We start from the raw sequence: 23,913 nt of genomic DNA on the forward strand, positions 1-23,913 counted from the left end.
TCCTGTTGGTGACAAGGTGGGAATACGTCTCTAATGGGACTTCCCTCAGTGGCAGGCAGGCTGCCAAGCAACTAACCCCCATCGAGTGCCAGACCCTCCCAGTGTTCTGAGAGTGACCTCCATGCTGAACACCCTGCATTTTATATGATTTCTCGACCCAGCCAAAAAAAAGAAAATGGTCCATCAGGTACACAGTTATCTAGTCTTAAGTTACATTCTTTTTTCTCCCACTTTATTATGGAGCAGAAGTAAGCCTATCATGTTCTTAGAAAGGCTCTTAAGAGGTGTCCTGGAGTCCTTGAATCACTTTAGCCTCTGGGGTAGGATGCGCCACCAGGAGGATTTGGGCTGGAGCTTGTGTGTTTGCCTTTCACCGGTACTGCTGTTTGATCTTGGTGAACACTCCACCGACATTTCCTAAAGTTGCTCGGTGCAAATCCAGCAAAGCAGCCCATTTTCCCTTGGCCAAGATTGAGATGTGTTGTTTTAGGTGCATAGAGGAGTTTTCTTGGATGAGCCAAGGACAAGCTGGGGTGTCCTGGATTGAACAGACCTCGATGATAGTCGTGAATTCACCCCAGTGCCCTCTGTTGGAAAGAAAGGAAGGTGAAGATTGAAAAGTTAAGAAAAAAGCTTTTGGCCACTTGAGAGGATCAGGGCCGCAAGTCTTGAAGAAGCAAAGGGTTCAGTGCCTTGGGATCAGCGCTGGTACAGCCGAAGGATGCCAGCGTTGTGTAGGTCTCTCCACAGGGCAGCTTCCAGGGACAGATCGTGGTTTGCATAGAATATCAATGGCTTCATTTTTCTTTCGAAATAGTGGTCGGAAAATTTCCAGTAGTTGCTTGTGATGAATCCATAGGCACTGACCTGGGCAAGGAGAGTCATTGGATTAGTATTTGTTGAGCATCTAGTGTGAAGTGACATAAGTTTAGAAAGGTGTCCCCCTGCTGAGGTGAGGATAATGGTCTAGGGCTTATTCCCACTTAGCAAGTGGCGAGATGGATTCAGGGGTGACTCACTGTGTCCCCACGTCGCATAGCTGGTGATTGCCAGAGCTGGGTTTGGAACTGGAGGGTGGATGCAAAAGCCCATTACTACTCTCTCCCCATCCTAATTGGGGACTGCAGTCAAGACACTCCTGCATTAAAATAGGAAAAGGCCCGGTATGGTGGCTCATGCCTGTAATCCCAATGCTGGGAAGCTGAGGTGGGAGGATCACTTGAGCTTGGAAGTTTGAGACCAGCCTGGGGAACATGGTGAGACCCCGTCTCTACAAAAAGTTAAAAAAAAAAAAAAAAAATGAGCCGGACGTGGCGGTACCTGCCTGTGATCCCAGCTACTTGGGGATCATCACACCACTGCACTTAAGCCTGAGCAACAGAGTTGAGACCCTGTCTCAAAAAAGAAAAAAGAGGGAAAAGATACAGGCCTGAGACATGGAGTGGCGTTTGGCCTCCAGCTCTCCGTAGCAGCTTAACATGGGCCATGGCCTCTCCTTGAAAGCTGCTGCTTGGCCCCTGCCTCCACGAGGTTCACATGGGCCACATCCCATCAGGAATGACTCTTAGGTGCTTTCCAAGTATTTGTGTGTTTGTGTGTGGGAGGCTAAACCTACTGCCCCACCCCCGCTCTGGGATGTCCCCATAAAAGAATGTCCTTATTCAGCCCAGTGTGTTGAGGAGATTGGCTTTCACAAGGGCAGTTTGATGATTTGAGCCTTAAATACCATATTGAGTGGCTGCCTTGGAGAAGAGCGAAAGAAGGAAGCCTGGGGAAGATGTCAGGAGCCAAGGCAAGGCTGGTCCAGGACCTGCCTGCCCTTCAAAGGGCCCTGGGTGGTGGGCAAGGAAGTGGGCAGCACCGGCAGCACTATTGGAGCTGGGGATTCCGTGAACAGAGGCCAAGAGTCCCAGGTCCGAGGGTAAGGGGTATCAGGGGATCCTGCAGGGTTCTGTTCTATGTTCTGCCGGCATGGGCTTCTGGAAGAGAAGGCCTCTTACCTGGTCACAAGTATGCAAAGCTGTCAGCAGCATGAGAGCCCCGGTACTAGGCATATATAGGTCTCCAAAATTGGTGTTAATCAACTTTGATTTCAAGAACCTGGAAGCAAAAAGACGTTTCAGCTCACTAGCTTGATGGTTGTATCATCACACTTCACAACTACACATTCAGATAGGTGGGAAAACTTCAAAAACTCAGGGCCTTTTACTCCTATCAGTTCTTTATTTGGTCCAAGCAGACTAAATGCAAAGATCTTTGAGACCTTAGGTAAGGTGGGGGGTGAGAAAGAGGAACCACAGGTGAAATCCTTCCCCCTTTCGGCAACAGCCTGTTTTCACCCCAAGCTACTAAGTAACCACACTGCCAAGGGCATAGGTGGCCTGTTAATTTAGCCTGAGACTGCGGTTTCTCTCTACCCCACATATTGATTAAGTAGAAATACCGTGTGAGGGACAGGGAGCTCAGACCCTGTGACTGGACCCACACAGTCCAAGAGTGAGGCCGGGGTGTGACTACCGGCTCTGCCCTCAGGCCTGAGTTGACATCAAGCTGTGCCAGGCCGATCACCTGACTTCTCTGAGCCTGTCTTCCTCTGTAGCATGGGACTAGTTGGAGGGGCTTCATTTACCTCCCTAGATTCACTCACCCCTCTCCAACAGCTCCCTGCCCTGGGATTCGAGCCTCTGGTCCACAGCAGGGTTTCTCGGTCTCAGTGCTGTTGATGTTTGGGGCCAGGTGCTGCTTTGTTGCTAAACGGGGACGTTCAGCAGCATCCCTGGCCTCTACCCACTGATGGCACTTGCCCCCACCACCCTTTCAACAACCCTGGACGAGGGCCATATGCACATCTATATTGAGAACTCCTGGCAGGAGGGAAGGAAGGGAGGGGAGGGGTGGAGGCTGTTGCCTGGGTCCCTCCCCGCACCTTGTGTCGGTGTGTTTGGGCCTGAAGATTCTGATGGCCTGCTGCTGACAGCCCCAGTGCTGCTGTGCACGTTATGGCCCCCAATTCCCAGTCTGCCTTTGTGAACAGTTCCTAGTAAATACACCTTGAGTTATCCTGAGTTTCCTGTCCATTTCCTGGGGACTGACATATATCACACTCCCTCTATCAAGGTGCTAAATGAAACAGTAAATGAAGTGACAGTGCTTCGCACACAGCACTCGGGACATTGGAGCTCTGGTTATTGGTCAGTGCGTGGGGCTCGTGGGAGGGCTCTGCCTGGATGTAGGGTGGGTATGTAAAAGCGGGAAGGAAAGGGACGCTGTTCTTCAGGCACCCCACTCCGTACCTTTTTGTCAGGTAGCTGATGAGGTCCGGATGTAGCAGCTTGAATTTACTGGCAGAAGCTTCTGGTCCAAAATAAGTATGCGGCCTAGGACCCATGATAGAAGTGGACAGAGCGCCCAGAGCCGTCGTATTGCAAGGGGGAGATGGAGGGGAGGGTCAGGGTGCCAGAGTAGCCGCGGTACCCTGAGCGGTAGGAGCGGGGCTGGGAGTAGTAGCGGGAGAAGGGGGTGTAGAAGGTGGCAGGCAGCACGGTGGGGACCACATGTGGCTTCCCGCTCACCAGGACCTCCACGGGTGGGGTGTAGGAGAGAGAGGAGGGGGGCATGAACAGACCGGGGGGAGTTGGGAAGGGGCAGTGAAACTGGGGGTGGTGGGGGGGCGGGGGAAGGAGAGGTAAGTAGAGCGAGTCAGGAGGGGGTGGGGGCTTCCGGGCAGGGCAGGGAGAGGGACAGGCAAAGCATGGGTTTTGGGGAAGTGGTGCTGTGGGGGGCTGGAAAAAGGGGGGCTCCTTCAGAAAGCGGGGCACATAGGGGGTGATATAGGATGGGATGTTCTGAATTGGTCCGATATAGGAAGATGAGGGGGCAGGGCTGTAGAAGGACTTGGGGGGCACAGTGGGGGTTAGGGAAGGGTTTCGAGAGAGGGATTTGAAACCAGACTGGGAGGGAGATTTGGAGGTGGGTGGGGTGGGGGATTGGGCGGCCCCGCGGGGCACATGTTGGACCTGAGGACTGGGGTTCAGGGAGGAAGTCCGGGAAGAGGGCTGTGAGGCACTTGGGGTGGGAGGGTGGGAGGGGGGCCGGGAGGAAGAGCCCCGAGTCGGGGAAGGGGCTGAGCTCTCGTGAGGCTGCTGGCCTGGAGGGGTGACAATGCTATTGGAACGGGACTGGGAGGGAGACTGGGTAGGGGACGGATTAGGGGTGTGGGAAGGGGAGCTCATTGGTGTTGGGGAGGCTTAGGTCCACCCGATGTCTCTGAGGCAGCCCCAAGAGCCCAAGCCCAGCGTGTCACAAAGCCCAGCTCAGACCAGCAGTGGAAGCAATTGTTGGGTAATCACCAGGGTGGGGGGCGGGGTGGGCCTGGCTTTAGAGCCCTTAACCCGTAAGGACCACCTGTAAAGCCGCTCTGTGGGGGTGGGCGAGATGTCCTCAGGGAGACCCCAGAGATAGGGCTGGTTGTCTGGGCCACAGCAGTGGTGTTGATTTTTAGGGACCTGATCTCAGGGACAAGAAATTATCTCAGAACCCCCGGGAGGAGGTTCAGATGAGGGTCAGGTGGTGGCTCAAGAGAGCTGGACCCAGGCCTGCTGTGCAGGAAGGTGGGAAAGAAGACAAAGGGCCCATTGTTTCCGCCTCTCAGGATGCTGGGCCTTGAGTCTGCTCTCCCGTGTCACAGGCATGACCCTGGGACGGATGCCCACCAGGAGGAGGGGCACAGACTGGCCCCGACTGGCTTCCAGCACAGTGTGCTCAATGGGACGGCAGACCCTGCCCAGTTTGTGACCTGGAGCTGCCGGGGGCAGCCGGGCTGGGCAGGGAGAGCACAGCCTGAAGCCGAGGAGCCAGACCTGCTCGTCCCATTCAGAAAAGCTGCCTCTCCCGCCCCGAGCCCACCACCCCAGAGGGCTACTGGGAACCCGGAGGGTCACCTGGGCTTTCCGGGGGTGGACAGAAAGTAGAATTTCCCAGTGCTGAGTTACGTGAATAATTGGGGATGATTGAATTCTTAGGGCTTTTCTTGCTGCCCTTCACCCACCTCCTCTTACCCCATGATGGGCCCTGGGAGCAAAAGGGAGACAACCATAGCGCCCCTGCCCCTCCACCACGCCCCACACCACCATGGCCTGGCTGCTCACCTGTCCCCTTTATCTAGGCCCTCAGGGACAGGCACGCCCAGAATGGCTGATCTCAGCATCACATAGTCGCGGATGTCTGAGGGGATGAAGATATACTGCAGGTCCTGTCAGAATAGAGACAATGAGCCCAGAGGGGAACCAGGCCATGCTTAGCTCCTCCGTGTGGACAGCCCTCCACCCAACCTTGCCTGCTGAGCCGACCGGAGAATTTCCCTTAAATAACTTTCATTCCCACCCAGAGGTACGGTACTGGTTTCAATGTAGGCCTGCAAATCCCCTAATGCTCCTTCAGGAGGTGGCACCCAATTGCCTTCCCCTAGAGTATGGGCTGGACTTAGGGACGCATACACAGGCCTTTTCTGATGAAAAGGAAAGTGATGGTGCGTGGCTTAGAGACTAGGTCATAAAAGGTGCTGTGGCTTCCTTTACGTTCTCAGATCACTCACTCTGGATGAAGTTAGCTGCCATGTCGTGAGGACACTCAGCCTACAGGGGGCCCCAAGTGGCAAGGGCCTGTGAGACGCCGCCTTGATGTCAGCCCCAGTCAAGCTTTTGGGTCTCTCAGACGATGCAGCCCATCATCTCCGTCACCTGAGCCAAAATTCCTGACCCATTGAAACCACAAGATGTTTGTTGTTTAAAGTCACCAAGTTTTGAGGTCATCTGTTACACAGTAATAGATAACTCATACGTGTACTGTGGCTACACCAAAACTGAGGCCGGGCACGGTGGCTCACGCCTATGATCCCAACAATTTGGGGAGGCCGAGGCGGACAGATCATGTGAGGTCAGGAGTTCAAGACCAGCCTGGCCAACATGGTGAAACCCCGTCTCCACTAAAAATATAAAAATTAGCCAGGCATGGTGGTGCGTGCCTGTAATCTCAGCTTGTTGAGAGGCTGAGGCAGGAGAATCACTTGAACCCAGGAGCCAGAGGTTGCAGTGAGCTGAGATCATACCATTGCACTCCAGCCTGGGTGACAGAGGGAGACTCCGTCTCAAAGCAAAAACAAAAAAAGTCTAAAGCTGCTCCATTTTGTTCCACTTCACGGAAGAGAGGTTCTAGTGTGAGGACTCAGTATGGCGTAGACACTATGGTAGGACACTCCTTAAGCCCCTGGTCAGGGGAAGAAGCTTCTAGAAACCCAGCTCAGCTTCCTTCAGCACTGCAGATTCCCTTTTCCTAGGATCCCCCTAACCCTGCATGTGGCACCCACAGCACCTGAGGAGGGAAGCTTTGAGTTACGGCCCCTGGGTGTGGGTGGAGGAACCTGGAGGCCAGCAGGTAGGGCCAGATGCTGGCTCCCACGCACTGGCTGCCACCTGGTGCATGTCCCTCAGTGTCTCTGACCCTCAGTTTCCTATACAGGGCTATTGTGAGATTTCGAGAGGCCACACCACATTCTTCCAGGGGCCAATGTGGGGAAATGGAAACAACGCCAGGGCTCGGGTCAGAGGGGCCTACATCTAGATGGTTCCAGCTGGGTGACCTTGGACACGTTCCTGAACCTCTCAGCGTCTCTGCTTTGTCATCTGGAAATGGGGACAAGGGTCCCACTGAGGGCTGCTGTGGTGACCGTGTGTGTGCCCTGTAACATGCTAGGAACAGAGGAGGAACTCCATAAATCCCCTTCCCCTGGGAATCGCTAGGACAGGCTGAGCTCCCCAAAGAATGCCAACTCTCAAGGTGGGGGGTACTCTGGGTTCAAATCCTGACCCTACCGCTGACTCACTGAATGAAAGGTGCCAGGCTTTTATTCCCTCACCAGTGAAACCATGGGTTGCACGGTCTCTGTAAAGTTCCTGGCAAGTCGTAAGCATTCGGTAAATGCTAGCCATTCATGTCCCATGCTGCAGAGGAGTCCTGTGCCGCCTGAATCCGCAGGGAGTCCGGGACCAGATCCCCCCTCATCTTCAGTGGCCATCTTGTGTATCCAGAGTCCTAGCACACCCTCTGCACCCACTGGACCAGGGTGTGTGAGCCCCGTGGCCCCCCACTGAGGGGACTCCAGGAACAATGATGCCATTGTTAACTATAATGGCATGCCTGCCAGAGGCCTCACCTGTCCTTGTGGCACGGAGGTGAAGCCCAGGTTCCAGTAGGAGACAAGGGAATTCTTCATCGTGTTCACAGTGAAACCATAGAAGGAAGTCTTGGTGCCCACATCGCGCTCGAAGCCTTTGATCACAGCTCCATTGAGTCTGGTCGGCACAGAATCCTGTCAGTGTCTGTGATTACACCAGGGCCGTCTGTTCTGCTTCCATCTCCACGGCTCTGCCTGGCCTGTCCCCCCAGCCTCTGTACAACCACTCCTGCCCACGGCAGTACCAGTGCCCACTTGTCAGCCAGAATCCCACTCCTCCAGACCTCAAGGGGTGATGCCCTGTGAGTAGGTAGAGGTGGCCCTGGCGGCTGCTTCCTCCCGGGTCCCCTGCACGGGCACCCATGCTCTGTCCTCAGGGCCTACTGTTTGTGTTTGCCTTGTCCATGTCCATGTGCCCGTCACAACTGCTGAGCTGCCCAGGTCACTGCTGCCATAGCCCATTGCCCCTGGGGGAGACCCCCCCACCCTCCGGGCAACTCTCCCTCCCGCCCCTCCCCAGCCCGTGCCCCTCATACCTGAACACATAGTCATGGGCATCGATGTTGGGACCCTGGCGGGACCCATTCAGAATGCCTCCGTTGCCCACCACAGCACACCGGATACACTTTGGAGGGGAGTCCCTGGGCGGAGCGAACAGCTTGGCGTTCTCTGAGCTGTTCAGAAGGCTCAGGGTGGAGGCGATGGCTGTGGGTGCAGATGGGGAGCAGCCATAAGAAGGGCTGGCATCGGGGCACCTGGGGCCTTCCCTAGGCTGGTTCTGGTGCCCCATGTCCCCTGAGGCCTGACCCCAGCTCCTCCCAAGAAGCACAGAGGGCGGGAGGGGAAGGAGATGTCTGGGCGGGGGAGAACAGAAAAGCTGACAGTGGAAGAGGGGGCTTGGCGGCCTTCACTTGTCTTAACCCGAATAACTTATCCTCTTAAGACTATTCCTAGAGAAGTGGGCTCAGAGCTTTAAAAAGACTGGGCCGGGCATGGTGGCTGATGCCTGTAATCCCAGAACTTTGGGAGGGTGAGGCGGGCAGATCACTTGAGGCCAGGAGTTCGAGACCAGCCTGGGCAACATGGTGAAACCCTGACTCTACTAAAAATACAAAAATTAGCCAGGTGTGGTGGGCATGCCTGTAATCCCAGCTACTTGGGAGGCTGAGACGCAAGGATCACTTGAACCCGGGAGGTGGAGATTGCAATGAGCCAAGATTGTGCCATTGCACTCCAACCTGAATGACAGAGCAAGACTCGTCTCAAAAATAAAAAAGACTGTATATTGCAAAAGAAAAGAATCGGAGGCCAGTGGGGGTTTGGGTGCAAGTGTAATGTAAAGGGGGCTCTGGGCCTGCGGTGTGGGAGTTCCTGCAGCAGCAACCGTGAGTGAGGTGGTTTGAGGCCCCACAGCCTCTTTCCTCGGCCACCATTGGACGCTGCAGCCTTTCTTGCCAGGGAGGCCCCAGGTCGGTGAGGGCTGCTGGCGGGGGCAGCCCCAGGCCTCTCACTGACCCCTGGGTGCTTGGACGAAGGAGGGAGGTGAGGCAGGAGTTGCATAGCTGGGGCTTCTGGGAGGAGAGGGGGACAGAGAGGCCCTGTATCACCAGTGCTATGAGGGTAGGGAGGCCTGGCCTACCTCAGGGCCAAGAGCAGGAAGCTGAGAGAAGGCAGGTGAGAGACAGTGGGCCTGGATTACCTTGGTAAGAGAGCCCCCGCCAGCCATACGGGGCTTTGTGTTGGCTCAGGCGGTCCCAGAGCTCTGGGGTGAAGAGTTCCCCCCACAGCAGCACTGGAACAGAGAAATTGAACAGGCCACGGAAGTGGGGGTGCCGCTGAATGGCCAGGTGAAGCAGGTGTCGGCAGGCCTGGCCCTGTGGGTGAGAAGGTGGGGGCTGAGCCTTGTTAGGTGGGGGCTGGGGTGGGTGGGACTCCCCGCAGACCCTGCAGGGTAGTTGGGAGTTGGGAGGGAAGGCCTGCCCTGTCCCCTCCAGATCAGGGCCATCCTTGCATTTTTGAACTGAGCTGGCTTCTAGGGGGTCTGGGAACTTTCTGGATTTAGCCTGCCTAGCTCTTCTCCCAGAGGCCACGTCCCCTTGGCCTGATGGCTCTGGCCTCATACTCCTTCACCTCACACTTGAGCGAACTCTGGGGCATTTTCTGATGCGTGGGTCTGACCTGCCTGCCCTTTGGTGGAGGAGTTTCAGCCTGGGCTGGGCTGAGGCCATCACCTGGATGTAAACCCTAACCCTGCTGGTACTTGCTGTGTGATTTGCGTGTGAACAGGCTGCCAGGAAGATCCGTGGTCTTTCTTTCCAGTGGTGCCTTTAGGGCGTAGAAGTGTCCCCCCAAAATTCATTACCCAGAGCCTTGGAATGTGACCTTAGTTGGATCTAGGGTCTTTGGAGATGGAGTTAGTTAAGAGAAGGTCATATAGGGTGAGGTCGGGCCCTAACTAGCATCCTTATAAGGAGGCCAAGTGATGATGAAGCAGAGATCTGTGCGATGCGCCACAAACCAAAGAGGACGTGGAGCTGCCAGAGCTGGGGAAAGGCAGGAGAGGCTTTCTTCCAGCCTTCAGAGGCAGCGTGGCCCTGCCAGCACCTTGATTCTGGGCTTCTGGGCTCCAGAACTGTGACGATTCAATTTCTGTGGATTGAAGCCCCCCAGGCTGTGATCATTTGTTCCAGCAGCTACAGGGAAGGAACACAGCACCTCTGTACTTGTGGGCCTTGAGGGAGGGTGAGGTCAGGAAACAGGCCCCAGCCTTGTCTGCCCATGATCTCACAAGGTCAGAATCATACACAGTCATGGCCTGGGCAGGCCTTCTATTACTCCTGAATGGGGCTCTTTGTTAAGCCATTGGTTTGATCAAAGGGCAAAGCAGGAAATAGCTGTACAGTAATTTCTGCTATAATGCAACTTGTGAGTGGCTGAATATCACCATGCTGTGCAAAGCTATGCAACCATGACCATGGGGCAGCCGGGCATGGGGGCTCACCCCTGTAATGCCAGCACTTTGGGAGGTCAAGGCGGGAGGATAACTTGAGGCCAGGAGTTTCCATAACATAACAAGACCCCATGTCTGCAAAAAAAATTTTTTTAATTAGCCAGGCATGGTGGCCCAGGCCTGTGGTCCCAGCTACTTGGGAAGCTGAGGTGGAAGGATTGCTTGAGCCTGGGAGATTGATGCTGCAGTGAGCTATTGAGACTGCACTCCAGCCTGGACAACAGAGTGAGACCCCATCTCAAAAACAAAACAAAACAACAACAATGGCAAAACGAAAAACCATGGACTTATGAGAAAATGGGATGAGTGACATAACACTGAAAAGCTGTCAGGAATGCATAAAACCAAAGATACAAATCGAAGAAAGACAGAAGCACAGTTTTATGGATGTCCCATGGTTAAGGAATACTTGAGATGGATGTGGAAGTGGGAGTGGAAGTGGGTGTCGGAAGGGGGCAGTTTGTGTGATATTGTGAAATGGTGGAAAGAAGGTTGTCTGAAATCGGAGGGAATTGTGCCACCAGGCTCACTAGGGCAGGTGAACTTATAACACACTCAGTGAAGCTGATGGAGATCTCAGGTGCGCATACACAAAAAAATACTTTTTGTGTATTCTTGCGTGGCTCTGCTGAGTTGGGTGTGGTTTCTATGTTAATCTAGAGTTTTCACTGACAAAATCACTCAAAAGAAAATCCAGGCTGGGCACAGTGGCTTATGCCTATAATCCCAGCACTTTGGGAAGCAGAGGCGGGTGGATCCACCTATGTTCAGGGATTTGAGACCAGCCTGAGCAACGTGGTGAAACCCCATCTGTGCTAAAAATACAAAATTAGCCTGGCGTGGTGGCACATGCTTGTAATTCCAGCTACTTGGGAGGCTGAGGCACGAGAATCACTTGAACCTGGGAGGTGGAGGCTGCAGTGAGCCAAGATGGCTACAGTAGCCTGGGCAACAAGAACGAAACTCCATCTCAAGAAAAAAAAAAAGAAAATGCAAAATTTATGTGATGCTCAGATTGTTTCCTAATATGTCATTTCTTTTTTTTTTTTTTTTTGAGACAGAGTCTCACTCTGTCACCCAGGCTGGAGTGCAGTGGCGCTATCTTAGCTCACTGCAAGCTCCGCCTCCCGGGTTCACGCCATTCTCCTGCCTCAGCCTCCCGAGTAGCTGGGATTACAGGTGCCTGTCACCATGCCTAGCTAACTTTTTGTAATTTTAGTAGAGGCGGGGTTTCACCGTGTTAGCCAGGATGGTCTCAATCTCCTGACCTTGTGATCTGCCCTCCTCGGCCTCCCAAAGTGCTGGGATTACAGGCGTGAGCCACCGGGTCCGGCCCCTAATATGTCAATCTTGTTGGAACAAACTAACAATTTATTTTTCTTTTCTTTTTTTTTTTTTTTTGAGACGGAGTCTCACGCTGTTGCCCAGGCTGGAGTACAATGGTGTGATCTCATCTCACTGCAAGCTCCGCCTCCCGGGTTCCCGCCATTCTCCTGCCTCAGCCTCCTGAGTAGCTGGGATTACAGGCGCCCGCCACCGCGCCCGGCTAATTTTTTGTATTTTTAGTAGAGATGAGGTTTCACTATGTTGACCAGACTGGTCTCACACTCCTGATCTCAGGTGATCCACCCACCTCGGCCTCCCAAAGTGCTGGGATTACAGGCGTGAGCCACTGTGCCTGGACCAAATTAACAATTTCAAAGTAAGCATTATAGCAGAACTGACAGCTGGCTTGCGTTTATCCCATGGATGTGGTGTCAAAGTTTCCTTCTTAGCTCTGACCACCAGGAAGCTCAGAGCTAGATATATGACATGTCTCCCACTTTGTGACACATTTTTTCCTGCGCTTATTTTACATTGTCTTATTTTCATTTCTTTACTTCTTCTCCTTCCCTCATTTCCTCATTTTATTGTATTTTATGTTTGTGCCCTTTTTTTTTTTTTAGACAAGAGTGTTGCTCTGTTGCCCAGACTGGAGTGCAGTGGAGCGATCTCGGCTCACTGCAACATCCACCTCCCAGGTTCAAGCAATTCTCCTGCTTCAGCCTCCCTAGTAGCTAGGATTGTAAGTGTCCACCACCATGCCTGGCTAATTTTTATATTTTTAGTAGAGATGGGATTTCACCTTGTTGACCAGGCTGGTCTCAAACACCTGACCTCAGGTGATCCACCCACCTTGGCCTCCCAAAGTGCTGAGATTACAGGCGTGAGCCACTGCACCTAGCCATTTTTGCCTTCTAATATGTGTCCAAAAGCCACCTCAAACCCTTTGTTTTAGACCAGGTGGGGACGTATGTCAATTAGCATCGAACAGCTCAAGGGTCAAGGTAGAAAAGACTTCAGGAAGCTTGAAGATGACCTGGTCCAAGCACTCCTAAGGTGCTGGAGGTCTCTCTTCAACCTGCCAGTCAAGTATCCACTGGCCTCTGTATTTATTTATTTATTTATTTGTTTATTTTGGAGACGGAGTCTCACTCTGTCTCCCAGGGTGGAGTGCAGTGGCACGATCTTGGCTCACTGCAACCTCTACCTCGCGGGTTCAAGCAACTCTCCTGCCTCAGCCTCCCAAGTAGCTAGGATTATAGGTGCCCGCTGCCATGCCCGGCTAATTTTTTGTATTTTAGTAGAGACGGGGTTTCACTGTGTTGCCCAGGCTGGTCTCGAACTCCTGAACTCAGGCAATCCGCCTGCCTCGGCCTCCCAAAATGCTGGGATTACAGGTGTGAGCCACTGCGTCCAGCGGCCTCTGTTCTTAAGACAGGGCCCCCATCACCTGCCCAGGGCTACTTGCTGTGTCTCTGAACAACTTGGCTGTCACTAAGCTCTAGCATGCAGTGAAATCTTTCTCCCTGAGGCCCCAGTCAACATGTCCCAGTTTAGTCTCTTGGGCATGGAAAACACCTCTTAAGCCTGTATTAATCCAGAACAACACAGTCATCATCCTGATTAACGGCAGCACATGGAGCCAGGGTGGGGTGGAGTGGGGTGGGGTGGGGGAGGCTGTATTGCACAATGGTTCTGAGCCAGGTTCTAGACAAGAGGCTCAAACCCCAGGACTACCTCTTACTACCTAAGCGGGGTACTTAACTTCTTGGTGCCTCATTTTGCTCATTTGTAAGGGCCACATTCTAGGGTTGCTATGAGGCTTCAGTGAGAGAACACAGGTAAAGTCCCCAAATCAACGCTGTCTGTTACTTACAGTTATGAGGCAGGGCCCTGAAGCTTCTCAAACCTTCTGGGCAAGCAAGGGCATCTTTCCAGAGCTTGGAGTTTGCTCCAGGGTGAGCAGTTTAAATGTGACTTTTATACGAAGTAGATATTTTGAGGAGTAGAATATAAAATTCACAGGACTATTTAAGATACAATCTTAAGACTCCAAAGAACTGTTCAGCTGGCTACACCCCATGAGTATATATTTATTCATCTTTCCCTGCTGTTGGGCCACAAGAAACCCTATTAGTCAGGTCTGAGCGGCCCTGAAGGGATGGATGCTCAGCTCGTAACTTAGGGCGTTCCGAAGAGCTCCTGCCCAGCAATCTCATGAGAATGTTCTTGTTCGCTCTTCTTCCCTCCTCCCCACTAATCTGAGGGTGCTCAAAACTGCCACAGGGTAGTCGACCACTGTACCTTTCCTGTCCAAGAATTCGATGCCTTGGGTTGCAAGACTGCTTGAAATGATGTGGTGTCCCTGGGGGAAAAAGTAGAAAAAAAGCAGGGGTCAGCAGCTCTGACCTACCCCTTGGAAGCTTTTGGACTGACTGACTCCCTTAGCTCTAGGGGCAGACAAAATTTGTCTGTGCCTATCGTGGTGGCTCACACCTGTAATCCCAGTGCTTTGGGAGACTGAGGCGGGAGGATCACTTGGGACCAGGGGTTGGAGACCAACCTGGGCAACATAGCGAGATCTCATGTTTACAAAATTTAAAAAATTAGCTGGGCATGGTGGCAGGCACCTGTAGTCCTAGCTACTCAGGAAGTTGAGGCAAGAAGATTGTTTGAGACCAGGGGTCAAGGCTGCGGTGAACATAATTGTGCCACTGTACTGTAGCCTAGGTGACAGTGAGACCGTCTCTCAAAAAAAAAAAAAAAAAAAAAAGCCTGTTTGTTATTTTGATTTTTTCACTTCTGTACTCTTATTCTTTTTGTTGTTGTTGTTGTTTGTTTTTTTGAGATGGAGTTTCGCTCTTGTCACCCAGGCTGGAGTGCAGTGGCACAACCTTGGCTCACTGCAACTTCCGCCTCCCGGGTTCAAGTGATTCTCCTGCCTCAGCCTCCTGAGTAGCTGGGATTACAGGCATGCGCCACCATGCCCAGCTAGTTTTGTATTTTTAGTAGGGATGGGGTTTCTCCATATTGGTCAGGCTGGTCTCCAACTCCCTACTTCAGGTGATCTGCTCACCGTGGCCTCCCAAAGTGCTGGGATTACAGGCGTGAGCCACTGCGCCCAGCTCTGTGCTCTTATTCTTGCCATGTCTTTTCTCTTTAGGCACACAGGATACTGTCACTTTCTTAGGTTTACTTCACTGTGTAAACTCAGAGATCAAGACATCCCTCAGCAACTGGCAGAAATGTGGAGTTTATAGAACAGTGAGATGGTGGTTTAAAATATATGAAAATAAAAAAGATTGGCCGGGCGCGGTGGCTGAAGCCTGTAATCCCAGCACTTTGGGAGGCCGAGACAGGCGGATCACGAGGTCAGGAGATCGAGACCATCCTGGCTAATATGGTGAAACCCCGTCTCTACTAAAAATACAAAAAAAAACTAGCCGGGCGAGGTGGTGGGCGCCTGTAGTCCCAGCTACTCGGGAGGCTGAGGCAGGAGAATGGCGTAAACCCGGGAGGCGGAGCTTGCAGTGAGCTGAGATCCGGCCACTGCACTCCAGCCTGGGCGACAAAGCGAGACTCCGTCTCAAAAAAAAAAAAAAAAAAAAAAAAAGATTGCCAGCCACCTGGAACTGTGACCATCTGAAGGATCTCCCTGACAGGGCCCCAGAGGTAGGCATTAGGTCTGAGATGACTGGGCCTCCGTTCCCCTTTGTGTGGGTCATGCCCACCAACCCTGAAGTACAATCCTGGTTAAGGTTATGGCTCTTGCTATGGTTTGAATGAGTCCCTCAAAGTTTATGTGTTGGAAACTTAATCCCCAATGCAACAGTGTTGAGAGGTGAGAACTTTAAGGGGTGATTAGGTCACTTGGGCTCTGCCTTCATGAATGGATTAATTTGGTTATTGCAAGAGTTGGGTTAGTTATTGTGGGAGTGGATTCCTGATACAAGGATGAATCCAGCCTCTCTTCTCTGGAGCATACGTGCTCTCTTGCCTTTCTGCCTTCCATCTATGAGGATGCAGCAAGAAGGCCCTCTCCAGACACAGACCCCATGACCTGGGACTTCGCAGCCTCCAGAACCATAAGAGGTAAATCTCTGTTTTTTGTAAATGATCCAACTCAGGTGTTCTGTGATAGCAGCACAAAACAGACTAAGACAGCTCTGAAACCTCACTTCCTGGGTTTGCAACCTGACTCCACCACTTGGCTGCTGTGTGATCTTGGGCAGTTGCTGAACTTCTCAGAACCTCAGTCTCTGCATCTATACAATAGGGATAATCATATTGAGCTCCTTGGATTGTTAGGAGGATTCAAACAGAGTGTATGTTAGCACATATAAAAAGTGTCCTCTAGGTGGCCAGGCACGGTGGCTCACTCCTATAACCCCAGTACTTTGGGAGGCTGAGGCGGGCGGATCACGAGGTCAGGAGTTTGAGACCAACCTGGCCAACATGGTGAAACCCCATCTCTACTAAAAATGCAAAAATTAGCCAGGCGTGTTGGCACATGCCTGTAATCCCAGCTACTCGGGAAGCTGAGGCAGGAGAATCACTTGAAACCGGAAGGTGGGGGTCGCGGTGAGCAGAGATCGCACCACTGCACTCCAGTCTGGGTGAAAGAGCGAAACTCCATCTCAAAAAGAAAAAAGTGTCCTCGAAATGTTAGCTATTATTACCTCCTAAAGGAGGAAGAGAAAGGATCTTGCTGTGTCAGCCTCTATTATTAGTGTCCCTTCTAGAGGGCAGTAAGGGGATAGTGTTCCTGTCCCCTCCCAATGCCCAATTCCCAGGCACTAGGTGGCCCCTGAATCAGAGCAGAAGGAAAACATGAAGGAAGGAACAGGGGTCCTTACCCTTTCCAAAGGGTGGCCAGGCTTCTCTCAGACCCCTCCCTTCACCCCAGCAGCCACAGGGAGCAGGTGCAGGGGACACTGAGTTGGCAGCTTGCAAGAGAAACAAAGGTCTCTTGTTGCCTGCTTCTAGGTGCTGAGGTGGCTGAGCCACAAGGGAACCCGGGATCTGGCCTCCCTTTGGTTTCCAGGTTTCCTATAAAACCCTGGAGGGATGGCACAGAAAGAGCAGGGTTGATTCTTTCCCCCATCCCTCTCTTGCCCCCTTGGACTGTCCACCTGTCCGCCCACATAATCCCATAGTTCCTGCTCATGAGCACAATCTGACCCCCTCTGAGAAGGAACTAGGACAGTGGTGCTCAGACTAGTTGCCTATGAAACCCCCCAGGGAGGTTTGAAAAACCCCATTGTTCAGCCCTGACTCCTGAGATTCTGATCTGATTGTTCTGGAGTGGGGGGCGGGCACTGGTGAGTCTAATCCCTACCCTCCCACCCTAACCAGGTGATTCTGCTGTGCAGCCAGGCTGGAAAGCCTGACAGAGGAGCTGCGGAAGAGGGTGGAGTTGAGAAGTGGAGCGGTGGGGGCCGGTGGGGGCGGGTGGGGGCGGGTAGAGCTGCAAGGGAGGTGATGGGGAATGTCCAAGTTCAGTTTTGCTGCCCTGAACTCCCTATCCTCAGGGAGGCCTGGTGCGACTTCAGAGCATCCCTAGTGCTCAGCAACTTCTCCCAGACATGCTCCCACCGATCCTTCCAGCCCCTCCCTCTCAGGAATCCAAGTGCCTGGGGCACGTGGGAGGGCGTAGGAAGGGGGCCAGCCTGCACATGCCCTTCTGGGAGGTTTAACCAGACTGAGGAGATACGCGGACCATGTGCTGCGTTTTTCAGAACGCTAATTCTACTCACAATTTAGATCATATACTTTTTTTTTTTTGCCGGAGTCTCTCTCTGTCACTAGGCTGGAGTAGTACAGTGGCACACTTCGGCCCACTGCAACCTCCACCTCCTGGGTTCAAGCGATTCTCCTGCCTCAGCCTCCCAAGTAGCTGGGACTACAGGTGCCTGCCACCACACCCAGCTAAGTTTTGTATTTTTAGTAGAGACGAATTTCACCATGTTGGCCAGGATGGTCTTGATCTCTTCACCTTGTGATCCGCCCGCCTCAGCCTCCCGGAGTATTGGGATTACAGGCATGAGTCACTGCACCTGGCCTTTTTTTTTTTTTTTAAAGACAGGATCTCACTTTGTCACTCAGGCTGGAGTGCAGCAGCAAGATCTTGGCTCACTGCAGCCTCAACCTCCTGGGCTAATCCTCCCATCTCAGCCCCCCAAGTAGCTGAGGCCACAGGCATGAGTCACCATGCCTGGCTATTTTGTTGTTGTTGTTGGTATTTTTAGTAGAAACAGGGTTTTGCCATGTTGCTCAGGCTGGTCTCAAACTCCTGGGCTCAAGCAATCTGTCTGCCTCGGCCTCCCAAAGTGCTAGGATTACAGGCATGAGCCACCGTACCCGGCCTTCATATTCTTAATACTTAGCCCTAGAATGTTCTCCTTTTAAAAACAGCGTTGACAATGGATAGTAACTGGCAGCCTTATGTTGATTCTCACTGTCTCTTCTATTAAACAACAACAACAACATTTAATAGAAATCCCCATGTGTGGGACCCACTGATCCAGATTCTGCCATGAGGAAATTCCCAGACTGGGCTCCATTCTAATCTGCACTAAAGAGCCCCCTCCTTGGGCTCTGTAGAACCTGTCCCAGCTGCCCATCTTCCTGGACTGTCCCCTGTAGCCAGGATGTCCATTTGCAGTCCCTAGCTGGGGAAGCTCATGTGGCCTGCTGGCTCTGCCCAGAATGCCATCCACCTCCCAATCTCTCCCAGACTAAATATCCACCTCTCACAGCAAGGCTGAGTCCTGACCTGCCTCGCACTGGGGTTTAAGCTACAGTGCAAATATAGTGAAACAGCAGGAAAGGGCCAGGTGCTTGAGTCATACTACATTTTGAAAAGAGGAAAGATCTTTTTTAAAAAACAAAACAAAAAAACATTGTTGCATTATAATAGAAGTATAGTAAACTTCATACTTAAAGTTGTATTAGATACCTTGAAATAATTTTGTGTTTAAAAAAAAAATGTATTACTCAGGAGACTGAGGTGGGAGAATCATTTTAGCTCAGGAGGTGGAGGTTACAGTGAGCCAAGACAGACCCACTGAACTCCAGCCTGGGTGACAGATTGAGACTGTCCCCAAAAGATTATTTTTATAAGAAAAGGAATTCATTTCTTACAGTTATGGAGGCTGAGAAGTCCAAGGTCGAGGAACCACGTTTGGTGAAGACCTTTTTTTTTTTTTTTTCTGCTCCTTGTGGAGCAGGGCTACCCCATAGGCAGTGGTCCAGAGCAGCCCAAGGGCCTTGGTGTTGGTGGGGCAGGATGTCACATGCAGAGTGGGGCTGAGCTGCTAGATGAGGTCTCTTCCTTTTTATAAAATTATTTTTAATTGGCACATACTTGTGCATATGTACAGGGTACAGTGTGATTTTTTTTTTTTTTTTTGGAGACAGAGTCTTGCTCTGTCGCCCAGGCAGGAGTGCAGTGGCCCCATCTCGGCTCGCTGCAAGCTCCGCCTCCCGGGTTCACACCATTCTCCTGCCCCAGCCTCAACAGTAGCTGGGATTACAGGCGCCCACCACCACGCCTTTTAATTTTTTGTGTTTTTTAGTAGAGATGGGATTTCACCGTGTTAGCCAGGATGGTCTCCATCTCCTGACCTCGTGATCCGCCCGCCTCGGCCTCCCAAAGTGCTGAGATTACAGGCGTGAGCTACCGCGCCCTGCCACAGTGTGGTATTTCAATACGTGTATGCGATGTGTAATAAGCAAACCAGCTAATTAGCGTTTCCATCACCTTGAACTTATTATTATTATTATTATTTTGAGACAGGACCTCCCTGTATTGCCCAGGTTGGAGTGCAGTGGTGCGATCACAGCTCACTGCAGCCTCGACCTCCTGGGCTCAAGGGATCCTCTCCGTCAGTTCCCCAAATAGATGGAAGCACAGGCATGCACCACCATGCCCAGATAATTTTTGTATTTTTGGTAGAGATGGGATTTCACCGTGTTAGCCAGGATGGTCTCCATCTCCTGACCTCGTGATCCGCCCGCCTCGGCCTCCCAAAGTGCTGGGATTACAGGCTTGAGCCACCGCGCCCGGCCATGGATTCCTTTTCTTTTGAGACAGGGTCTCGCTCTGTCGCCCAGGCTGGAAGGCAGTAATGCAATCACAGCTCACAGCCTCGAATTCCTGGCCTCAAGCAATCCTCCCACCTCGGCCTCCCAGAGTGCTGGGACTACAGGCGTAAGTCGCCATGGGGTGCCAAGGATCCTCTTTCTTAATGCCTTCAGTCCTTGTCAGGTTTCGTACCCTCATTACGCAATTCTGACTACAAGGAGATGTAGGAACTTCAGGTGGCGCCGCTAGAACACCCTTTGTTCTAAGAGCGCTGGACTCCTGATCACTGGCAAGCTGTTTCACATTCTTCTGCGACTTTTGGTGTGTCCTTTGACTGCATCTGTGGAGACCAGATACTTACTTTGTTTTCATCCCGTTAGGCCCCCAGCAAGGTTGGTGGGGAGTGCACAGATGGAAAAGCGCCAGAAAGGGAAAGGCTGGGGCTGCAGGCCTCTCCCTGAGGCTGCCGGCCCCTTCCCTCCTCCCAAACCCAGACTTCCCACGGCTTGGTCCGCTTTTTTTAGGCTAAGCGAAATCGTTTTGCGGCTTCTTCAGACACTGGAACCACCACCTGCTAGAGGCCGGCTCCCAGGTTCTCCTCTTGGGGCACCCAGGAGAGGAAAGTGCCCAGGGAGGAGGAGGGAGTGCAGCGCAGCAGGCGCCGCGGGGAGAGCGCGGATGGAGCCAGAAGTCGCCCCTTGTTCCCCCCGGCGCCCGCCTCTTAGATACCGAGAGCAGAGGCCGGGGAGAAGGGAGCGGGCGCGAGGCGGGCAGAGACTGCAGCGGGCGGGAAAGGCGACTGACCGCGGCCGGGCCGAGGGTCCCCACGAAGTTGGAAACCGGAGACTTGGGTCCCTGCCCAAAAAGCAGTATCTGACGTTACCGAGGGAGAGTTCCCGACAAAAAAGGAAGTTTTTATCTGCTTCGGGGTAGATTTCTACAATAGAAAGTGTACTCATCATGCGGGGGAGGACTTCACCAACAAGGGTGCAGGGGCGAGGTCTTCCTTGGACCCAGGCAAAGGCCGCGGGGTCCGGGCAGCACGAGGTTAAGGCTGGGAGGGGGTTCTGGCGATAAAGGGCCGCGGCCCGAGTTCTTGCTGAGAGCTGCCCCAGAAGGGTCGACGCAGAGGTTGGGCTGAGGACTGCGGGCCGCCGGGGAGCCCTGGGCTGGGCGCCCTCCCCGCGTCCTGGTCGCCCCCACGCCCTCCCGCTCTGCGCGCGGCAGCCCCTACCTGGCTCTGGCCGCGGGCCCCGGGTACCGCTGCACCGCCGAGAAGTACAGAGCAAAGAGAAGCCCCGAGCAGGCAGCCGTGAGCAGCAGCAGCAGCCAGAAGAACGGCCCGCGCGGGAGCCCCATATAGCCCCGGCCCGCGAGCGCCCCGGCCGCCGACGTCCTGGGCAGAAGGGAGAGGCCCGGGTGGGCCGGGTGGCACTTGCGGAGGCGGCCGTCCTGTCCTGCCCCGCCCTGCCCGCCTGGTGCCTGCGGCACCTCCCCGCCCGGCAGCTCCCTCTCGGCCCCAGGTGAGCGGCCAGACGCTCCTGCACCCTCGGGGGCTGGGCGGCGAGTCCCCTGGGGCGAGAGTGTCGCCCCGGCACCCGGAACGTGCAATCCTCTGGCCCTGCCCCCTGCCCGGGGACTTCGGCAGCGGCCACTCCTGCAACTGCGCTCTCTCCAGCGCCCAGCCCCGGGAGGCCGCCAGTCTCGGCTTGGTCAGGGCGCTTTCCTCGCGCGGTCCGGGTTTGGCTAGGTGCGGGTAGACGCCACCACCTGCCGCGCTGGCTGCGCTCTGCTCTCTCCGGGCCAGGCACTCGACTTCCAGACTCCGTGTTGGGTGGGCGGCGGCCGGGAGATCTGCCCGGCGCACTCCAAAGGACCCTCAGACCTGTCAGTCTGCGGACACCAGGACAGCTGGGAGGGGGCGGGCAGGATGAAGGAGCAAACCCCAAGAGCTCAGTCTCTGGGCTGGCGGTAGAGAGGGCAAAAGGGGGTGAGGGGGGAGCCTGCCCTGATGTGTTGCGTGGGGAAACTGAGGCTGTCAGCGCTTATTTGGTGACCATCCAGGGTGGCCAGTCCCCTCAATCTCATTGAGTTCCTTTCACAGAACGAGGCCAGTCAGACCACCTGAAAGCTTCAGCACAGCAGGTTCCCAAACTTGTTGGTACCAGGGACTGGTTTCCTGGAAGACAGTTTTTCCACGGACAGGGGTGGGGGTGGGGGGGTTGGGGATGAAACTGTTCCGCCTCAGATCATCAGACATGAGTTAAGATTCTCAGGCCGGGCGCGGTGGCTCAAGCCTGTAATCCCAGCACTTTGGGAGGCCGAGACGGGCGGATCACAAGGTCAGGAGATCGAGACCAGCCTGGCTAAATACGGTGAAACCCCGTCTCTACTAAAAAATACAAAAAAAAACTAGCCGGGTGAGGTGGCGGGCGCCTGTAGTCCCAGCTACTCGGGAGGCTGAGGCAGGAGAATGGCGTAAACCTGGGAGGCGGAGCTTGCAATGAGCTGAGATCCGGCCACTGCACTCCAGCCTGGGCGACAGAGCGAGACTCCGTCTCAAAAAAAAAAAAAAAAAAAAAAAAAGATTCTCTTATAAGGAGCCCGCAACCTAGATTCCTGGCATGCGCAGTTCACAAAAGGGTTCGCGCTCCTTTGAGACTAATGCTGCGGCTGATCTGAAGGAGGCGGAGCTCAGGCGGTAATACTCCTTCGCCCGCCACTCACCTCCTGCTGCGAGGCAGGGTTCCTAACAGGTCGCGGACCAGGCTTGGGATTGGGGACCCCTGGTCTAGCAGGCTCCAGCATCAGAAAGGGCTGGGAAGCTCAGCCCCCGTGCTAAGTGGAGCACTCCCAGGCAGTGAGTGGTGGGTGAGATTGGTGTGCTCCAGTGGGCACTATTCAGAAAGCTGTGACATGCCCCAGACCCCTAACTGTCAGGAGGCTGCAAGGATGAGAAGGACCTACGCTACCGTGTCACGTGCTTTCTGCTCTAATCTGTTCTTCATGTATCCGAGGAAGTCTGGGTGCAGCAACAGGTACCTGTCCGATTGCAAGGCTTCCCGAAAACCTCCCAGGGCCTGGGCCTGTGGTCAGGAATGGCCATTCAGTCCATCCAGGCTCAGTTCTCCTACCAAGTCAGGGTCACTGGAGGTCACTCAGATTGGGCCGCCAGTTCTTTCCTTCACCCCAAGACTGCTCAGCAGAGCCAGGCTTACCTTGCTACCCTGCAGATGGGCACTACTTGGAATTGATGGTGTCAAGACTTTCATTTCAATCTTTATGGATTTGCTTGTCAAAATTCCTGTAGATGTTACTTATCCCCTGATCATTGGCTTCTCACATTTCCTCAGACCCTCTCTGTGCCCATAAATCCCCCTCCTAGTCCTTGTTCTCAGTAAGTGCCTTACCTTCTACTTCATGGAGAAAAGGAGAATCATTCATTAGTAATTTATTTAACTTTCCACCTACAAACTTGGCCCCCACCACAGCCCAGCCTCTCCCTGCCAGGACTCCAGTCTTTTTTTTTTTTTTGAGACGGAGTCTCACTCTGTCACCCAGGCTGGAGTGCAGTGGCGTGATCTCGGCTCACTGCAACCTCCACCTCCTGGGTTCAAGTGATTCTCCTGTCTCAGCCTCCCCAGTAGCTGGGATTACAGCAGGAGTGCACCACCACACCTGGCTAATTTTTTTGTATTTTTAGTTGGGAGGGGGGTTTCACCATGTTGGCCAGGCTGGTCTCAAACTCCTGACCTCAGGTGATCTGCCTACCTAGGCCTCCCAAATGGCTGGAATTACATGCCCTAGCCACTGCACCAGGCCTCAGGACTCCAGTCTTAAGGGTTGGGGAGAGAGTCCTCTCCTCCTGTGTGGGAGTTAACCCCCCCATCTGTGTTAATGATCCGGGTCCACCTCCAGTGTCTTAAATGGCAGTACTCCCCTCACACCAAAGTCTCCTATCCACACACCTGGAGTTCTCCTTCCTCCCATCTTCAGCCTCACAGGACCTCCAGGGTCTCCATCCTTCCATTTTCTCCCAGTGGGCCAATCCTCTCTCAGCAGCTTTCTTTCCTATCTAGGCAGGACTCCCTGGGTTATAATCTGAGCTACTCCCGCATCAGTAACCCAGATTCTCATGTTCCTGGCTTTCTGCCCAGCAAAACTCTGACCTGGATTCACTCTTGCCTCTGCCTCTCCTGTGCTGCCTGCCCCTGGCCTGGCTGAGTGCCGTGGGGGTTGTGGGCAGGGGGTAGCTCATTCCAG

At 53.6% G+C, this 23,913-nt stretch overlaps 2 protein-coding genes and 2 long non-coding RNA genes across 13 annotated transcripts in view; 2 read left to right on the top strand and 2 right to left on the bottom strand.

Annotated features, from left to right (window-relative positions):
- Positions 1-23,913, top strand: part of LOC105469204 (uncharacterized) — a 100,961-nt gene that overhangs the window by 7,479 nt on the left and 69,569 nt on the right. The gene's annotated exons all lie outside the window — the stretch shown is intronic.
- Positions 211-4,306, bottom strand: LOC105469208 (testis-specific serine/proline-rich protein). Of its 2 annotated transcripts, XM_071083623.1 has the most exons (4): positions 3,294-4,306; positions 2,001-2,100; positions 1,020-1,138; positions 211-867 (listed from the first exon to the last, which is right to left on the bottom strand). In XM_071083623.1, exon 1 carries the CDS (start codon positions 4,230-4,232, stop codon positions 3,378-3,380), a length of 855 nt encoding a protein of 284 aa, XP_070939724.1. In that variant the 5' UTR covers positions 4,233-4,306; the 3' UTR covers positions 211-867; positions 1,020-1,138; positions 2,001-2,100; positions 3,294-3,377. The 2 variants fall into 2 exon arrangements, with proteins under 2 accessions (XP_070939724.1, XP_070939725.1); XM_071083624.1 differs by lacking the exon at positions 1,020-1,138.
- LOC139355268 (ST6 N-acetylgalactosaminide alpha-2,6-sialyltransferase 2) lies at positions 211-21,062 on the bottom strand. Of its 7 annotated transcripts, none has more exons than XR_011616033.1 (11): positions 20,885-21,025; positions 13,869-13,929; positions 8,931-9,105; positions 7,768-7,936; positions 7,211-7,349; positions 5,148-5,251; positions 3,294-3,377; positions 2,001-2,100; positions 1,020-1,138; positions 693-867; positions 211-587 (listed from the first exon to the last, which is right to left on the bottom strand). XR_011616033.1 is itself a non-coding variant. In XM_024788920.2 (11 exons), exons 1-10 carry the CDS (start codon positions 21,007-21,009, stop codon positions 700-702), a joined length of 1,173 nt encoding a protein of 390 aa, XP_024644688.1. In that variant the 5' UTR covers positions 21,010-21,027; the 3' UTR covers positions 211-587; positions 693-699. The 7 variants fall into 7 exon arrangements, 6 of the variants coding, with proteins under 6 accessions (XP_024644688.1, XP_070939720.1, XP_070939722.1 ...); XM_024788920.2 differs by having other exon boundaries at positions 1,020-1,067; positions 20,885-21,027; XM_071083619.1 differs by having other exon boundaries at positions 211-867; positions 1,020-1,067; positions 20,885-21,028.
- Positions 4,360-5,743, top strand: LOC139359689 (uncharacterized). Of its 2 annotated transcripts, none has more exons than XR_011616041.1 (3): positions 4,360-4,393; positions 5,165-5,388; positions 5,585-5,743. It is a non-coding gene; the product is annotated as an uncharacterized lncRNA (long non-coding RNA). The 2 variants fall into 2 exon arrangements; XR_011616040.1 differs by lacking the exon at positions 4,360-4,393 and adding an exon at positions 4,535-4,986.

The sequence above is a fragment of the Macaca nemestrina genome, chromosome 17 (assembly GCF_043159975.1).
Source record: "Macaca nemestrina isolate mMacNem1 chromosome 17, mMacNem.hap1, whole genome shotgun sequence".
NCBI classification, from domain to species: Eukaryota; Metazoa; Chordata; class Mammalia; order Primates; family Cercopithecidae; genus Macaca; species Macaca nemestrina.